The 16,022-nt window shown below is 39.8% G+C and overlaps 1 protein-coding gene across 4 annotated transcripts in view; it reads left to right on the top strand.

The window, feature by feature from the left end:
* The first annotated feature begins 263 nt into the window (after positions 1–263).
* kmt2a (lysine (K)-specific methyltransferase 2A) overlaps positions 264–16,022 on the top strand; it is a 45,144-nt gene continuing 29,385 nt past the window's right edge. For all 4 annotated transcript variants that reach the window (XM_017490463.3, XM_017490462.3, XM_017490461.3 and 1 more), the window contains exons 1-2: positions 264–521; positions 15,861–15,933. In XM_017490463.3, the coding sequence (XP_017345952.1) occupies positions 276–521; positions 15,861–15,933 (319 nt within the window). In that variant the 5' untranslated portion in view covers positions 264–275. The remainder of the gene's footprint in view (positions 522–15,860; positions 15,934–16,022) is intronic.

Here is a 16,022-nt window from a genome sequence, read left to right as displayed (position 1 = left end):
CCTTTACTTTAATGATTATTAATGTCTCCATACGTGAAAGCGGTATTGAATGTTTGTTATTTATTTACAGGTCTTTGGGATAATCACTACAGAACCTGCGTAAGACATCATCGAGCGTTTTCTCATCTGAAGTCGAGGTCCATATTTATAGCCGCCCTGGAACCTGCATACTGAAGACTCGCCGCTTGACGAAAGTGGCAGTTCGTTGAAATCGCTGGTTTGGGGCGACGCCCACTGAGCTCCCTGATCCGAGGGCAGGCAGGCAGAGTGTTAAAATGGCGCACAGCTGTCGGTGGCGGTTCCCTGCTCGGCCCGGAGGGAGCAGCAACTCGGGCACTGGGAGAAAAGCGGGCCGGATCCGGGTCACGGCTTCCATCCGAAATGGCGCAGGAACTCATGCGGCCGCGAGCGGACTCGGGCCCGGGTTCGACGCGGCGCTGCAAGTGTCCACTGCGATAGGCAACAACCTGCAGAAATTTCGGGATGTTTTGGGCGAGTCGAGCGGCTCCAGCAGCGCGGAGGTAAGTGGCACCTTCCATCCGCTACCCAGTTAGTCCGTCCTCTTTCGGCTTCCCTTGGAGTAGAGCTCGCTAGAACAAGTTTAAAGCTGTCAGTTCCCGTCACTGCTGCACACTCAGCCTTAACAGTTATTTTGCTGCGCAGCAGACACATGCCTCCCATCCATGTGCTGTTTTCCTCTCTAACTGACCTAGCTAGCTCGCTAATCGCCTGATTGCTAACTTAGTCACAGCTTGACAGCGTATCAAACAGTAAACAAAATAAATCCGTCTTTCATTTTGTCTGTTGGCGAATGCACTTCATGTGCAGGTGCATTTAATGGCGGTTTGTGTAGCTATTAACGTACACCGAGGGGAACTGGCCCGTGGAGCACATCCTCAATGTTTTGACAGAATAGACTTTGAGATCTAGCCATAGTTAGTTATTTGCTAGCTGAATGTCCAGCGTTGTTAGCTATGTTTGCTAAGTTTTAATACAAACCAATTGGTGAATTAAACGTGTGTAACTGCTTAAAGCGCGTAACGGACTTTATATACAACTAAATGTAACGCTGCGTGAGAAAGATAACTAACGAGCTAGCAAGAGGGCGAGTAGGCTAACAAACACCCTGTCACACAAACACCCTGCCACAGTCAAACCAGCACTGCTTATCAAATATCAACCGGGCACAAAATCTCACAGAAGACTTGGAAATTTTATCTAGCTATATTCTATGTTTAGGGTTTTGTTTGTTTTGTTTTTTCATATTCGCTAAGTGGTTAGTTTAGTACTCTGGGCTCAGTTTACGAACTCTGAGTGACTGAGCTTGGGTTAAAATACAGAAATTACAGACAAACCTAACCCAGCAGTGCAGGGTTTATGATATTAATAAACGATATGTGTATTTTTATTGTGAATAAATAAACCACGCTGTGAATGATATATATTTGTATGCGTCCCTGTCAGCTTCTTCTCTGAAACCTGCCAGTGTTTATGGTTTATTCCGTTTATTTCACTTTAGCACTGAGCTGAACTGAGATGGAGAGAGAGTAACAGAGAGAAAGAGGGGGGATTTCTGGACGTCACTTGCCCTCTTTCTCTGAGCAAACATGTAGTTAGTTATTAGCAAAGTAACTAGCTAGTTATTAAGGGCTCATCCGGGGCCCTGCACATAGCAGCGCGAGGATGCTAACTAGCTACACAGCTGCCATTATTTTTCTACTGGTTTCTCAGTTAGCAGGTTGGTAGCAAGTACAAACACAACCGAATTCATTGGAGTCGTTTACTCATACATTTAAACACCGCTTCCACTGCATAACAAGATTTGTTTGTATTTTGCTTCAAATCTTTCTCTTTATTTAAAAAAAAAAAAAAAAAAACTGTTTATGCTAACGTTAGCCTGTTAGCTCGTGCTGATGATGCGCAGGAAAATGGGAGGTGGACATGTTTTTTTTTCTCTCTCTCTCTCTCCCCGTAGCACATATTGCGTAGTAACAATATGAATTCGGAGAGATATGAAATCGGCAGTTATATCGGCGGGGATGTGGGAAGTGGAGCTGTGCCGACTTATGAGGCGCTTAAGATGAACTATTAGAGTAATAATGCAGTGAGAAACGCAGTTATGTGAGCAGCGGAAGGCTCAGTAGCAGCGTGCCTCTGCTCGGTGCGTGTGGGGGGTGTGTACTGTTAGGAAGCAGCTCCATCTTCCTCCGCGGTGCTGAGGGGCAGTGCACACTGTACATCACTCAGAGCGGCTGAGGGGCAGTGCACTCTGTACATCACTCAGAGCGGCTGAGGGGCAGTGCACGCTGTACATCACTCAGAGCGGCTGAGGGGCAGTGCACTCTGTACATCACTCAGAGCGGCTGAGGGGCAGTGCACGCTGTACATCACTCAGAGCGGCTGAGGGGCAGTGCATGCTGTACATCACTCAGAAACAAGCAGCACCAGTCTGCTTCTCTCTCTGTACTTTTTATACCCAAATGGCTCCAAATGTTTTCTTTTTAATGCAGGGGTTTGCTTAAAGCATGCCGAGCTTGCTGTCTAAAACAGGCAGGAATAATAAATAAGCAGTAAAACACCTGGGTGCATGCAGTTACAGGAAAATAAATCAGTGATGCACGGTGAACTTGAAGCAGAGTTACTTCTCCAACCCACAGTTTATAATAACGTGACATTTATTCCTCTTAAACCACAGCAGCTTGATACTGCTTAAAAATTATTAATGAGTGACACATTCTGTGTGTGTGTGTGTGTGTTTTTTTTTTTTTTTTTAACCATTTACAGATACATACATACATAATGGCAGCTAACAGACGTATCCTCACCATCCTCTCTCTCTTCTCTCTCTCACACTCTCTCGATCTCTCACTCACACACACACATACACACACACACACACACACACACACACTCACTCTTCTCTCTCACACACACACTCTCTTCTCTCTCTCACATATACACAAACTCTCTTCTCTCTCTCACACACACAAACTCTCTTCTCTCTGACTCTCACACACAGTCTCACACACTCTCATTCACATACTCTCTCTCTCACACACTATCTGTCTCACGCACACTCTCACACTCTTTCTCATTTCTCTCTTTCTCTTTTCTCCCACTCGCTCTCTCACACTCTCTTTCTTGCTCTCTTACTCTTTTTCTCTCACACACTCATTCACACTCTTTCTCTCTTTCTTGCTCTCTCTCTCTCTCTCTTGCTCTTACTTTCTTTCTGACACACTCTCACACAGTCACACTCTCTCACTCTCTTACACTCTTTTTCTCTCACACACTCACTCTTACGTTCACTCAATCTCACACTCTCTCTCTTCTCTCTCACTCTCTCTCACTCTCCTCTCTTTCTTTTACTCCCACTCTCTCTTTCTTGCTCTCTTACTCTTTCTCTCTCTCACATGCTCTCATCTCTCTCTCACTCTCTCTTTCTCTCACACACTCTCATGTAAAATAACTGCGTTTTAGACCCTACATAGTGCTCGATATAACTGTTAGGTTCAGATGCGACAGAAGTGACTTCGATAAATGCCTGTTTGGAAATCGGTAACAAGCGAGATGTAAAAATCTAAGACAGAATCCTTTGTTGAAATTTTATCTGTAATGAGATAAATGATGCATAATTTTAAATTAATAGAATATTACCGTACGCAGAGTATGTCTTAGATGACACATTTATTCAGGCACAATAAAGAATCACTCGTTAAGGAGAATCCCTACTCCCTCAGTGTGCGGCTCATCATTTAGTATCGGCTCGCTTGGAACCTCGAACGAGGTGGTACTAAAAAAGTACCAGGTACTGTCCACGGTAGAAACCCCCCCAAAAAGCGAGGCGAGCCGTACCGTGCGGTGGAAAAGCACCATTAGTAAATGATAATGTATTAGAAGCTCTATTGTCCAAGCTTTTATTATAGAACATTAATCATCAATTTCTGACCAGTCAGATTCACAAATTCAACAGTGCTGTGATGCAAATATAGATGAATAAATTGTTTTATGGATTTTCGTCTTTTTGTTGATGCTAAAAAAGCTGCTGAGATACCTAGGAACATCTCTAATGATAATGCCAGGATTTGTGCCTGTGTATGGCCAGAAATAGAAAATGGCAGGATGAATTGTTTTTACATGAACACACTCCTGTGTGCTCCTGCACTATCATTATCTTACATGGCATGCCTTTAGCCTACTGGCTAACTTACAGTAAACTGTAAGTTACTGTAAGGTAAACATAAGTGAGAATATAGTGTCTGGGGCTTGACATTCTGGACATTTTTGTTTAATTTCCAGTCATTCTTTGCATTGTTCGCGTAAAAGTTGTGCTAGCTATTTATATTGTCTATCCTTAGCTAGCATGTGTGCAACATCAATAATTACCCAGTTGCCTAGCAACAGTGTCCTTCAGGATTTTAACCAAGTGAATAGTGAACATGTCTTATGTTTCAAAACATAAATTCCCAAGTTTCATATAAGCGTACTCCCCGAATTGTTGTTGTTGTTATTATTATTATTATTATTATTATTATTATTATTATTATTTTAAACAGTAGTACTGAGGAAGTTCTTGTTGTAAAAAGAAAACAACTCTCTGGAAACCAGCAGACTACTTTTTATCCTGCTTTTCTGCAGCTTTGACAATTTGGGATCCCCAAGCATCTCCATCTGCTCCGGCCCGACCCTGAAACTGCACACGAGTAAAATAAGAATAGGAGATCCCAATGGAACTTACAGCTTATGGAAGTTTGCTTCCACAGTGTTGTGGTTTCATTCAGAGGGGGATGTTGCGCCTGGCCAGGATTGTTCAGGATCATCACGGCCTGCTGAGCGCACACAGCAGCTTGAGGCCAGCATAAACAGAAGGACGCAAAGTCCCAAATTCAAATTCTGTTTCCTGTGTGTGCTGGATCTTATTGGGAAAACAGTTGAATATTTCATAAACAGAAGAGTGACACTATGCCTAAACTGTCAGAATGTGATCTTACTTCTCTTGGATGGCTGCTTCTCTTTAAAATGGTTAAATTACAAAAGTCACCAATTTCTGTGATGGGCTTTAACGGGTCTTGATGGGGAAATCCTACAAAAGAGAATTTATTGTATATTGTAGAGTCAAGCTTTTCAGTCATCCATGTCAATTCAAATGCCTTGTTGTATTAAGTCAATATGACTTGACACATAGTAACAAGTTTATAACACAGCTCCAGTCACATACTCTAAGGCAATAGTTTCTTGTGAGCACAAAACTAGCTTTAAAATGTGACTTTTATTTTATTCTACTACTATTATTTATTTATTTTATTTTATTTTATTTTATAAATAAAAGAGCCCACTTTTGGCTTGCCTCTTAGTATCCAGACCAAGCATGGCTTCCCAAAGTAGAATGTAGATCACTATCACGGCCTTGTACAAAAGTTGTCTTGAATAGATGCAACAAATGAATGCTTTGCTCCACTGGTTTCAAACGGATGGTGTAGCTTTATGCAGAAGGAAAAGGTCCAGCAGGTGTTTGGCCTATTTATGTGGAGAGGATCTGCCCCCCCCCCCCCCCCCCCCCCCCCCCCCCAGACAGCGTGTGGATCATAGCAGGAAGCTTTGTGTCTGCTTTTATTCCAGCCTTTAAGAAACGCAAGCGGCTGAAAGAGCACAGGCGTGGATATCAAAGGGTGAAGAGCAAGCCCTCCTCCTCCCCCAGGGAGGTTGGGTGGGGGTCAGCCATTTGACTGTGTAGTGCACTTGTCTTTAAATTTTATGTCCCACGTTACACCTAGCATGTGGCATGGCTTTGGAAAAAGTGTGTTTGTGTGTGTGTTTTAAATCAAGTCTCTAGCTTAAGGCCACATCTTTCCACTTATTTGGGTGTTAGGTGTGCAGACTGTGGTAAAGGGGCAATGAGAAGCAGAATGCATGCATTTCAGTTGCATAATGCAAAGGGAATTTTCTCCAGGTGCTTTTGCAGTCTTTTGAAAGTATAAGATGACAAATTAAAGTCGTCAGGAATTCCCCTTCTTTATAGTTTAAGGTTGGGGGTGGTGAAAGTTACTTACTCTCTGTTGTGCTCTTTCCTTTAGCAGTTTTATCTTCCTAGCAGTAATTTGTCTTGTTATTAAACCTTATAGTGCTCATGCTTCCTAATTATCTATCATGTTTATTTACACTAGTAGTAAGATGTATAAATTAGAATCTTGGGGGGGGGCTCTGTTTGATTTCTTTGTCAAGGTTTTATGAGGAGAATCTGATCCAAATGCATTTGCCAAAACTCTGAATCCTTTGGGAAAATAGTTGCCATTTATCTGTAGGTTCTATATATTCTGTCAGATATCCAGTTAAAACTCAGTTATGTAATTTGCTGTAGGCTTGTGCAGTGATTTATAGGGGTTTTTATACATTTAGTATCATTGGTCACACAGAGAAGTATAATTATGCCCTATTTTCAGGAGTGCAGCTTCCGTGTGCTTCCCATTTTATGCCTTGTTCTTAGTTAACTGCCATGTTGAACTTTCCTGGGTTTGTGACCATCTGCTCAGGACGGGATACGTCACGACCCTGTGTAAACAAATAGCCTGCTTGTTAACCTTTTGTTACCTAAAGCTGACAGATGGCCCAAAAGTTACATGTATGAATGGGGAGCATCTTGCTCAATTTAAGCATGTTTAGAGTAGAACTGTCAGGTTGGGGTTGCATTAGATGCGTTAGATTTTCATAACCTAAAAGTTTTTATGTGGGGGGGGTTCTTTGATGAATCTCAATTCTAGTTTGTACAGTTTTGCATCAGTGCACAAAATAATAATTCGACCTTTACAAAATCTTATATATAATTGGCTTTAGTCAAAGCACAGAGAAGCTCATGCAGTTGTACAGTCATGTGAAAAAATAAGTACATAAGTACACCCCATGGACATTTTCTTATTTTTATTTTTTTGGACAAGCAGACATTTGATCCTCTTTGAAACAGTGCTTATTAATAAAGGTGAAACATATGACATCATCAAACAAATGTGTCATCAAATGACACATAAAGTTGACATTTTGTAGTAATTTTTACAATTTAAATGAATGAAAAACAGCTCAGTCACATGGAAAAAGTACACTTTCAAATCTATAAAATTAGAATCAGGTGTTTTAAGATTGGGTGCCAGTGACTAGAAGCTGCTTAGGGAGTGCAGGTGGAAGCTGTCTTATTTTATACCCCTCTCATATCTAGTGTCTGGTGTTCCTTTTGTTATTGAGGTGTGTGGTGTCATCATGCCAGGATCTAAAGAGTTCTGTAAGGCCTTCAGAAAAAGGCTGTGGATGATTGAGTCTGATTTAAAAAGACCTCCAAATTATTTGAAATACATCATTCCACTGTAGGGAAAATAATCACAAGTGGTCCAGATTTCAAATTCAGCCCAAGAGCAGACTGTCTGATGCAAAAATAAGTCTCAAAGAACCCCAGATTTTCATCACAGAATCTGCTAATACAACTTTGTTTGTGTTAAAGTGCATGCTTCTACATTCAGAAAGAGGTTGCTCACATTTGACCTGCATGGTAGGTATGCCAGGAAAAAGCCTTTAACAATCAGCATATGTGCAAAGACCAGGCCTTTTGGAAAAATGTGTTTTGGACAGATGAATCAAAGAGTTGTTTCGCCACAGTAAACAGCAGACATGTTTGGCACAGCCCAAAGAGGACAAGCACCTCATACCATCTGTGAAGCTCGGTGGTGGATATGTTATGGTTTGGGGTTGCTTCGCTGCCTCAGGGACTGGACAGTTTGCATTCATTGATTCAACTATGAATTCTGCATCATATCAAAAGAGTGCTTGAAGATAATATGAGGCCACCTGTCTGAAACCGAAACCCTAACCCTAAGTTGAACCGAAAGTGGACTTTTCAACAGGATAGGATGATTCTAAGCACACTAGCAAATCCACCAAAGAATGGCTCAAAAAGAAGAAATGGAGGGTTATGGAATGGCCTAGCCATCTATTACATCTATTGCTGTTTCTGATTTAAAAAGCTATTTTCCTTGTGGTTTTGTTCAAGTACATCAACTTCATTAATATGCACTGTTTCAAAGCTGCTAAAATGTTTTTAAAATGTCCAAAAAAGCCAACAATTTCCATGGGGTGCACTTATTTTTTTACACATGGCTGTGTATTTATAGCAAAATGTTGTTTTGAACTTATTTACTTAGAATAATGGTTATTTTTCTTGATTCAAAGGCTGATTGTGGAGTAATACACATAGTAGCGTCACCTATTTTTTAATTTTAAAACTTTTGAAAGATATTTCTGTTAAATTAGACTAGATCAGTAGGGCTGTAATAAACAATTATTTTATAATTTGTCAAGTACTTTTTTGGGGGCTAATTGATTAATCTATCAATTATTCTATTACAATTAAAATTGGTCATTTAAATCAAAATTAACTATTGACTAAAGAAAGGTGAAATTTGCAGATTCAAATGGATTGTGGTTAGTGCTGCAACTAGACAACAGAATCGCTAAAATTTTATTATAAATAGGTGGCAATGATGTTTCATTGTTTATTGGACCATGTGAAGCTGGCACTGGCATTTGATGGAAATTTCATTGGAAATGGCAGTGCAAGTTTCAGAGAAAACAATCTAATTTCCTCCACCCCCTTCACAAGGTCCTTTGCTGTTGTTCTTCAGTTTGATTGATTTCGCACTTTTCGCACCAAGCTATGTTCATCTCTAGGAGTCAGAATGACCTGAGTGGTATGATGACTGCGTGGTCCCATGGTTTTTATGCTTGTGTACTGTTGTTTGTACAGATGAATGCAGCACCTTCAGGCATTTGGAAATTGCTTCCAAGGATAAAACTGATTTGGGGAGTTCTTTTTTTTTTTTTTTAGGTCTAGGCTGAGTTCTTTTGATTTTCCCCATCATGTCAAGCAAATACTTCCTTCCATCATGTGAAGGAAGGTCTTAAAATACATCCACAGGTACACCTCCAGTTGACTCCAAATAGCCTGTCAGAAGCTAATTGCCCAAAGGCTTGACATGATTTACTGGAAAGTTCCAAGCTGCTTTAAGGCACAGTTTACTTGGTCTATGTAAATGTCTGATCTGTAATGTGATGGTGTGGGGATGCTTTGATTGTTTAGGGCCTGGATGACTTGCTTTAATTGATGATGCCATGAATTCTGTTCTGTGCAAGAAAATTCTGAAGGAGAATGTCTGGGCATCAGCCTGCGATGCACAGTTGGGTTGGGCAGCATGACAATGATCTGACACCCAAGAGCAAGTCCACCTCTGAATGGCTCAAAAGAAACAAAGTTAAGGCTTTGGAGTGGCCTAGTCATAGCCTTGACTTTGAGAACCCTGAACCCCATTGAGATGCTGTGGCAGGACCTGAAACAGGCTGTTCATGCTCTCCAGTGTGACTGAATTAAAGCAATTCTGCAAAGAAGACTGGGCCAGAATTATCCCACAGCAATGTGAACGACTGATCTCCGGTTACTGGTAGCATTTGGTTGCAGTTATTACTGCAGCGGTTGAAGAACCAGCTTTTAATACTGCATTTGATCTACCTTGAAAGTGGAAAGTCTTGAAACTTGGAATTACACAAATTTCCACCTCAAACTATAAAGTGGAGGGAAAAAACATGGAAGTCTTCATCTTTTTTAGCATCAAGCTAGCTTGACCTCAAAACAGTGATCTGTATAGTCAGTCTTATAGATTTAATGCAGATAGGTCTGTGTTGATTTGATCTAAAGCAGATAATTGTCTATAGAGCATAACTCGTTCATGCTAATGCTGAGAGCAGGCATGTTGATTTGAAGTCATTTGCTGAGCTTGGGGTTTGAGAAGACAAGTAGAAATCTGAGTTGAAGGGGTGTTTTCTTTGGTTATTCCTATTCAGAGTTACAAATTTTAGTTGAATGCAGCATTCAACAAGTTTAGAAGGGAAGTTATGTTTTCGCGAGTGATCTAGGAGTTGCCAAATCAATTTCTTAAAGTCAATAAATTAGTTAATCTTTCAAAAACTCTTGTTTTTCCTCGACTTATATAGCATTTTTGTATGAAGATCTGAAACCATTTAAACAAATGCAAAAACCAAGGAAATCCGGAGGGTATATATACATATGGCACTGTGCGAATATACAGTATTATATAAAGTATTATAATTATATAAATTTGCCTCATTTGTTCCGTTTTTGTGTACGTCTCAAACTAAAGAGTTTTAGATCTTTAAATGAAATGCAACATAAAGGCAACCTGAATAAACACACAATTGCAAGGATTTTTTTTTTCAATTTTTTGGGGGGGGGTTAATTCATGTGCATGCTGGTAGGTGGGTGGGCGGGGCAGGAAAGATGAAGAAAAGAATAGCAAAATCATTGTTTAGAGTTCATGCTGACCCATTTGCTAGAGTGTCCCTTCCCTTACACTTGGAGCAGGTGTCTGCATGTTAGCCATGCTGTGTGACACTTTGTGTCCAATATCTCCAAGCTGGTTGTCTGTTTCAGCACGTGGGCACAGATTCAGCAGCTCAGCCTGAAGTGAAGAGTCAGGAAGTTGGCGTGTGCGGGCGGTGTTGTTTAGATTAGCTTCTCATGTACGTTCAAAGCTTCTTTATCTCAGCAGCTGTGGCTGCTGTTTGAATCGGTGATGTGCACATCATCCTTCCTCCTCCTTCTCCTCTCACTGAGTGTTGTTTACATCTTGCAATGTGTGACATGTACTGGGTGTCCTGAGAGAGAGTGAGAAAGTGTGCCCGCAAGGCAGAGTTGCAGTGTCATTTAGACCTGCTCATGCTGTCATCGTGACTCAGAGTTGCAGTACTACGCTGCAATCCTTCTTCAAATGCAATAACTCTACCAACACATTTCAGTTAGGAGGTAAGCAGGATAATAGTTTATGAATGCTAACCCATTTGTAAATAATGATGTCGTCAATTTTGCACTCAGATTGTTGTGGTTGAAAAGTGCATTTTAGCCATTTCATTGTGTCTGCCAACCCCCACCCCCCCATTAGTATTCATGTTCCTAACATTATTTCTGAGGCATGACAGTTACATAACAGTTTATTACATATTAACACCACCTACTGGGCTACTATGCTCATACTATGAGCTTTTTCAATCCTATTCATGATCAAGGGTAAAAACTAGGGATGCACCGAAATGAAACTTCTTGGCCGAAGCCGAAACCAAATATAATGAAAAACTTGGCCGAAGACCGGATACCGAACACGTTTTTTTACCATTTTTTCACTACTGCATAAATTAAATAGTCAACATGTGCTTTTTACTATTTTGTCTTACTTTTCAAAGAAACTTCAATTTCAAAATATTTATTTAACACTGAACATTTTCTTTTTCCATTCCAGCAGGCATAGGCTACTAACAAGGCACAATATAACTTTAAATAAATAAATGAGTAAAATAAAAATATTTTGATGTGGTCATCCTTGAGCCCCCCTTGAATAGCCAATGTTAGGCCTATAACTGACTGCTGAAAGAATTGAACACTCTGTAGCCTACAACAAAAAAGTGCATTAAAAATTGCATGGACAAGAGTGCAAAAAATGGTTCTATTCGGTGATATACGACTGATTATATTCGGGATATATACCGCTCGCATCCCTGTACACCTCGCGGAGTTTTATAGTAGATATAGTATAGTTAGATACGTTGTTAATGTTATGTTCCCTTAAATAAATACATCTTTACCTGCTTCCGTACTCTACCCCCTTACGTCTCGCGACGTGACAGAATACTCCAGAACAGCAACAAAACAAACGCAAGTGTCTACAGTAAACAATGTCACGGTTGTCAACATCCGAAGAGCATGCACTTGTGCACGTAGTTCGTACATGCGCACGCCCCCTCATCACTCTGAGCGCGCTGCCGGAAGTGGAGGCGTGGAATTCGCGCATCTCACTCTGGTTGCTAGGCTATTTGGCGCGTCATCAAACACATCATTGTTTGGTCAAATTTATTTGTCCTTTTCACTTATAATTTCGGTTGCCGAACATTTGGTGCATCCCTAGTAAAAACTATGCTCTCAAAAACATCTGTATACATGTGGATGGGGCCTCAGGTGCATTTGTTAATACTGCAGTAATTATACATGTGCTCCAGTTGCATCACAAGTATCTACTACTATTATAAATGATCGATATTTACAGGGCCACAGCTATCCAAGATACTCAAATAAAAAGATAACAAGGCCATAATTTTTAATTAATGTTCATATGCGGTGGGATTTTCCCCCAACTACTGGTCTATTTACCTCTCCTGGTGTGGCTCATATAGGCAGGTGAGGACACATCAGTCTCGCTCAGGCGCTGGCTATCATTTCAAACTGTTCAGTACCAATACCAAAAAAAGACTCTCTTTTTTTTTCTCAGCAAGGCACACGTTATTGTATCTACTACTGATATAACCTACAGCTAGCCCAAAGCTTTAACAGTTTAAAAGAGCTATAACCCTTTAACAATAAATCTGGTTATTGAGCTGTGACCTTCTTCTGAACTGACACCCTTGACTTTTCTGCTGTGGTGAAAGCTGTGGTTTCCCAATGGATGACCACATTAGTTGGGGGGAAAACCGGCCCCAACTCTGAAAACATTTGTTTTTCAGAATCTCCGGCTACAACAGAGCAATGTTGTTCTTCATTCAGTCAAAAACTCTGCAACTGATTGACCATGTTTAATCAGGTTTGGTGTATTACCTGATTTTCCCAACAATGATGTTAAGGCGTTTCTTGCACTTGTCCTCGTCTACAAGTACAGCCAGACGGTGTCCTCTGTGACATACTTTATGTGGCCAAATGTATGTGAACACCGTATTATTGAACTAGTATTTAATCCCATTCCAAAACCATGGGCATTAATAGATAAGAGGTTGTGCACTGATGTTGGGTGAGGAGACTTGGTCTGAAGTTGGCATTCCAGTTCATATCCAAGTTGTTCCCTTGTGTTGAGGTCAGAGGTTTGTGCAGGCCAATTTAGGTCTTCACTCCAACCTTGGCAAACCACGTCTTCACGGATCTCATTTTGTGTACAGGGCATTGTCGTGCTGGAACAGGTTTGGGCCCTTTAGTTCCAGTGAATGGAAATTGTAATGCTACGGCATTCAGAGACATGCTATACAACTCTGTGCTTCCAACTTTGTGGCAACAGTTTTGGGAAGAACCACATATGGGTGTAATGGTCAGGCATCCACAAACTTCTCAAAAGATGCATTTACATGTTCTCTCTTTGCCTCTCTCTCTCCTTACCTCAAGGAGCCAGCCAGTCTCAGAAGTTGGTTGCCTAGATTCTCAGCTTTTGCTTTTTTTTTTTTTTTTTTTTTTTTTGCTAAGTTTTTAAATCAACTTTGATTATTTATAAAGTATGGAAAAGAGGCATAGTTTTTTACCTACACCTTCCAGTACTCTGTTGTACCAAATAGTTCCCATTACTTCTTTTACAAGTGCAAACAGTCCAAGACTGCCTGAAAGATTGGGGTTGTATATTATGGTTTGCGGGTAGTAAGATGCAAGGTGCAAATTGAGCCAAAGAAAATGGTGGTGGTGGTGATGGTGGTGATGATGATGATGATGATGATGACGGATACAGTTAGTGAAATTTCTGCTTGCCAAAGGTTTGTTTACATTTTCCACTGCCATATTTCTAACCCAGAAACTGCTGATGCTTGTGGTATTTTCAGCCTTTCCCAGACACTATACCTCAGCTTTATTTTGTTTTGTTTATGTGTAGTAAACCTCCAGCCCCGTTTACACCTAATATTAAAGTGTGTCTCAATTGAACAGATTACTGGTGGTCAGCCAACCACTGATAAGTTGTGATTGCATTCTTGTCTAGAGACTTCTAGCAGATTTGGTGTCTCTGGAGCAGAAAAGGCTCCTGCACTATGAGTGTTAAGCTGTTGGGTGCCATTTCTTTATTAAACATTTAGGCGGTCAATGAAAGCTTTACATGTAGGTTACAATCAATGACACAGTGCAGCTTTTATGTAGCTTTAGCTCGCATGTGCTGTAAACATCAATCAAACGAAGTAACTGTACATGTTTGCCATTTTGGTTTAATAAAAACAGTGAACAAAATAATGGAATGCAATTTGATGAAATTTTCTCATATTTTGCTCATTTATTTACAACATACCGAGAAACGTACATACACATGGACTTGAGTGGAACAGGCACAGTGAGTCCAAAAATAAAGGGAATTATGACCTACCTAAAATGTTGTGACAGAATTAGATCAGAAGAACTATATATGGCTTTTGTAATAAGTGTTCCTCCTAGGCTCCCTTGAGGTGAGTGAGAGGTTGGCTGCAAAATAGTATGTAGGCCTGTAGCACTGTAAGATGCACTCACCTTGTTTGTACAGCTTACCCTGTAGGATAAGTGTGGACCTACTGTAGATCAACCTGTCTCTTGTAGCAGGCATCCGAAATACTACAAGCACGTTAACACAGCAGTTGATATTTTTAAATGTGTATGTGAAGCTGCATATTGAGCAATATTAAAATGGATGTAGTTGTTTTTTTGTTATCACTTGATGCATTAGATACTGTGTGTGTGATATATAATATATTTCTTACAAAAGCACCCATTTAATTATAAGAGCACAGCATTTTCCTGTGTATGTGGTTAAAATACACAGCATAGAACAAAATTAGAATAACAACCAAGTAAGCATATGTTTAAGTATTATTTTTTTTTTAAAAAATCCTACACTGTGCATTTACATAAATGGGGTGGACAAATAAGAAATTCTGTGTGCTGTCCAGTCACATGTTTTTGTTGCCTGGAAATAAGTGACGTTATACGACATCTTTGAGCTTCATTCCTATGTATATTGCTCAGATTTCCACATCCCTTCCACATCCTTTTTGTGGTTCTGAAAATGTTGCCTGTCATCTGTGCAAGCTAATGAATCTTGACTAGTACAAATTTTTCCTACTGATGACCTGATCCTGTCTACAGTTGCTGTGTGCACTGCAACATGTGGTGGGATTCAGGAAAAATATCACATGCCAAAGCAAACTGCGTCATACTACACACACGTGTGTATGTATGTTTGCATGTATGCATGAACCAGCGGCCAGTGTTTAAACATTCATGTTGTCAATGAGTAGGATTTTTTAAATTTTTTTTATTTGTTATTTGAAAAAGTCTTTGGTTTTTCAGCATCTTACTGAACCTCTTTGTTCTTCATGAATTTATGTAAAACAAAATGGTTAGCCCTATTCATTCTGGTTGCTAAAGTAGGGATTTGTCAACCGCTGTATGAACCAGCGAGGGTGAAAATGGTCACTTACAGCTTAATTAGTTAATTTAATCTCTCTCTCTCTGTCATATATATATATATATATATATATATATATATATATATATATATATATATATATATATATATATATATATATATAAAACTTAGTTTTTGTTTTTTTGGAGGTTCCCCAATACATAAAAAAAATCCCTGATGGCTTCCTATTAACTACGTATACTCACTACATAACATATTAACATGTTATAACAATGGTACTGTAGAACTTTATTGCGATTCAGCCACTGAAACTGGGTGACTTCAGTAAGTACACCTTGGAATTTTATTTACTTGCATGTATATTACATTTGTCGATCCGTTGTTTTTTAAAAAAATAAACTTTCAGGATTTTCAGAACTTTTGGGATTCTTTAGCATACCAACTTTTACGCACTGAACTATTTCATGAAGCCATGATGGGTTTTTACATTGCTGTTAAATAGGTTTCAGATTGAATAATGCACAGTGCAGCTCTTTTCTGAGACCTTGGGCTGAATTGATCATATGTGTATTTTATATTACATGTTGAATTCAGCTGATTGCATGTTCATGTTTATTTTTATAGGAAGATTCATTTGAAGGTTTTGATATGGTCATTGAAAATGGAAGAGTACATAGTCCTGGATGGACCTCAACAGGTGAAGTATCTTGAACATGTTTTGCCATTTAACATAATTACCATTTTAGCCATCATTTAGTAAAGCCATATTTAATACACTTTTATTTA

The sequence above is a fragment of the Ictalurus punctatus genome, chromosome 17 (assembly GCF_001660625.3).
Source record: "Ictalurus punctatus breed USDA103 chromosome 17, Coco_2.0, whole genome shotgun sequence".
NCBI lineage: Eukaryota > Metazoa > Chordata > Actinopteri > Siluriformes > Ictaluridae > Ictalurus > Ictalurus punctatus.
This window is presented reverse-complemented; position numbering and strand designations above follow the sequence as displayed.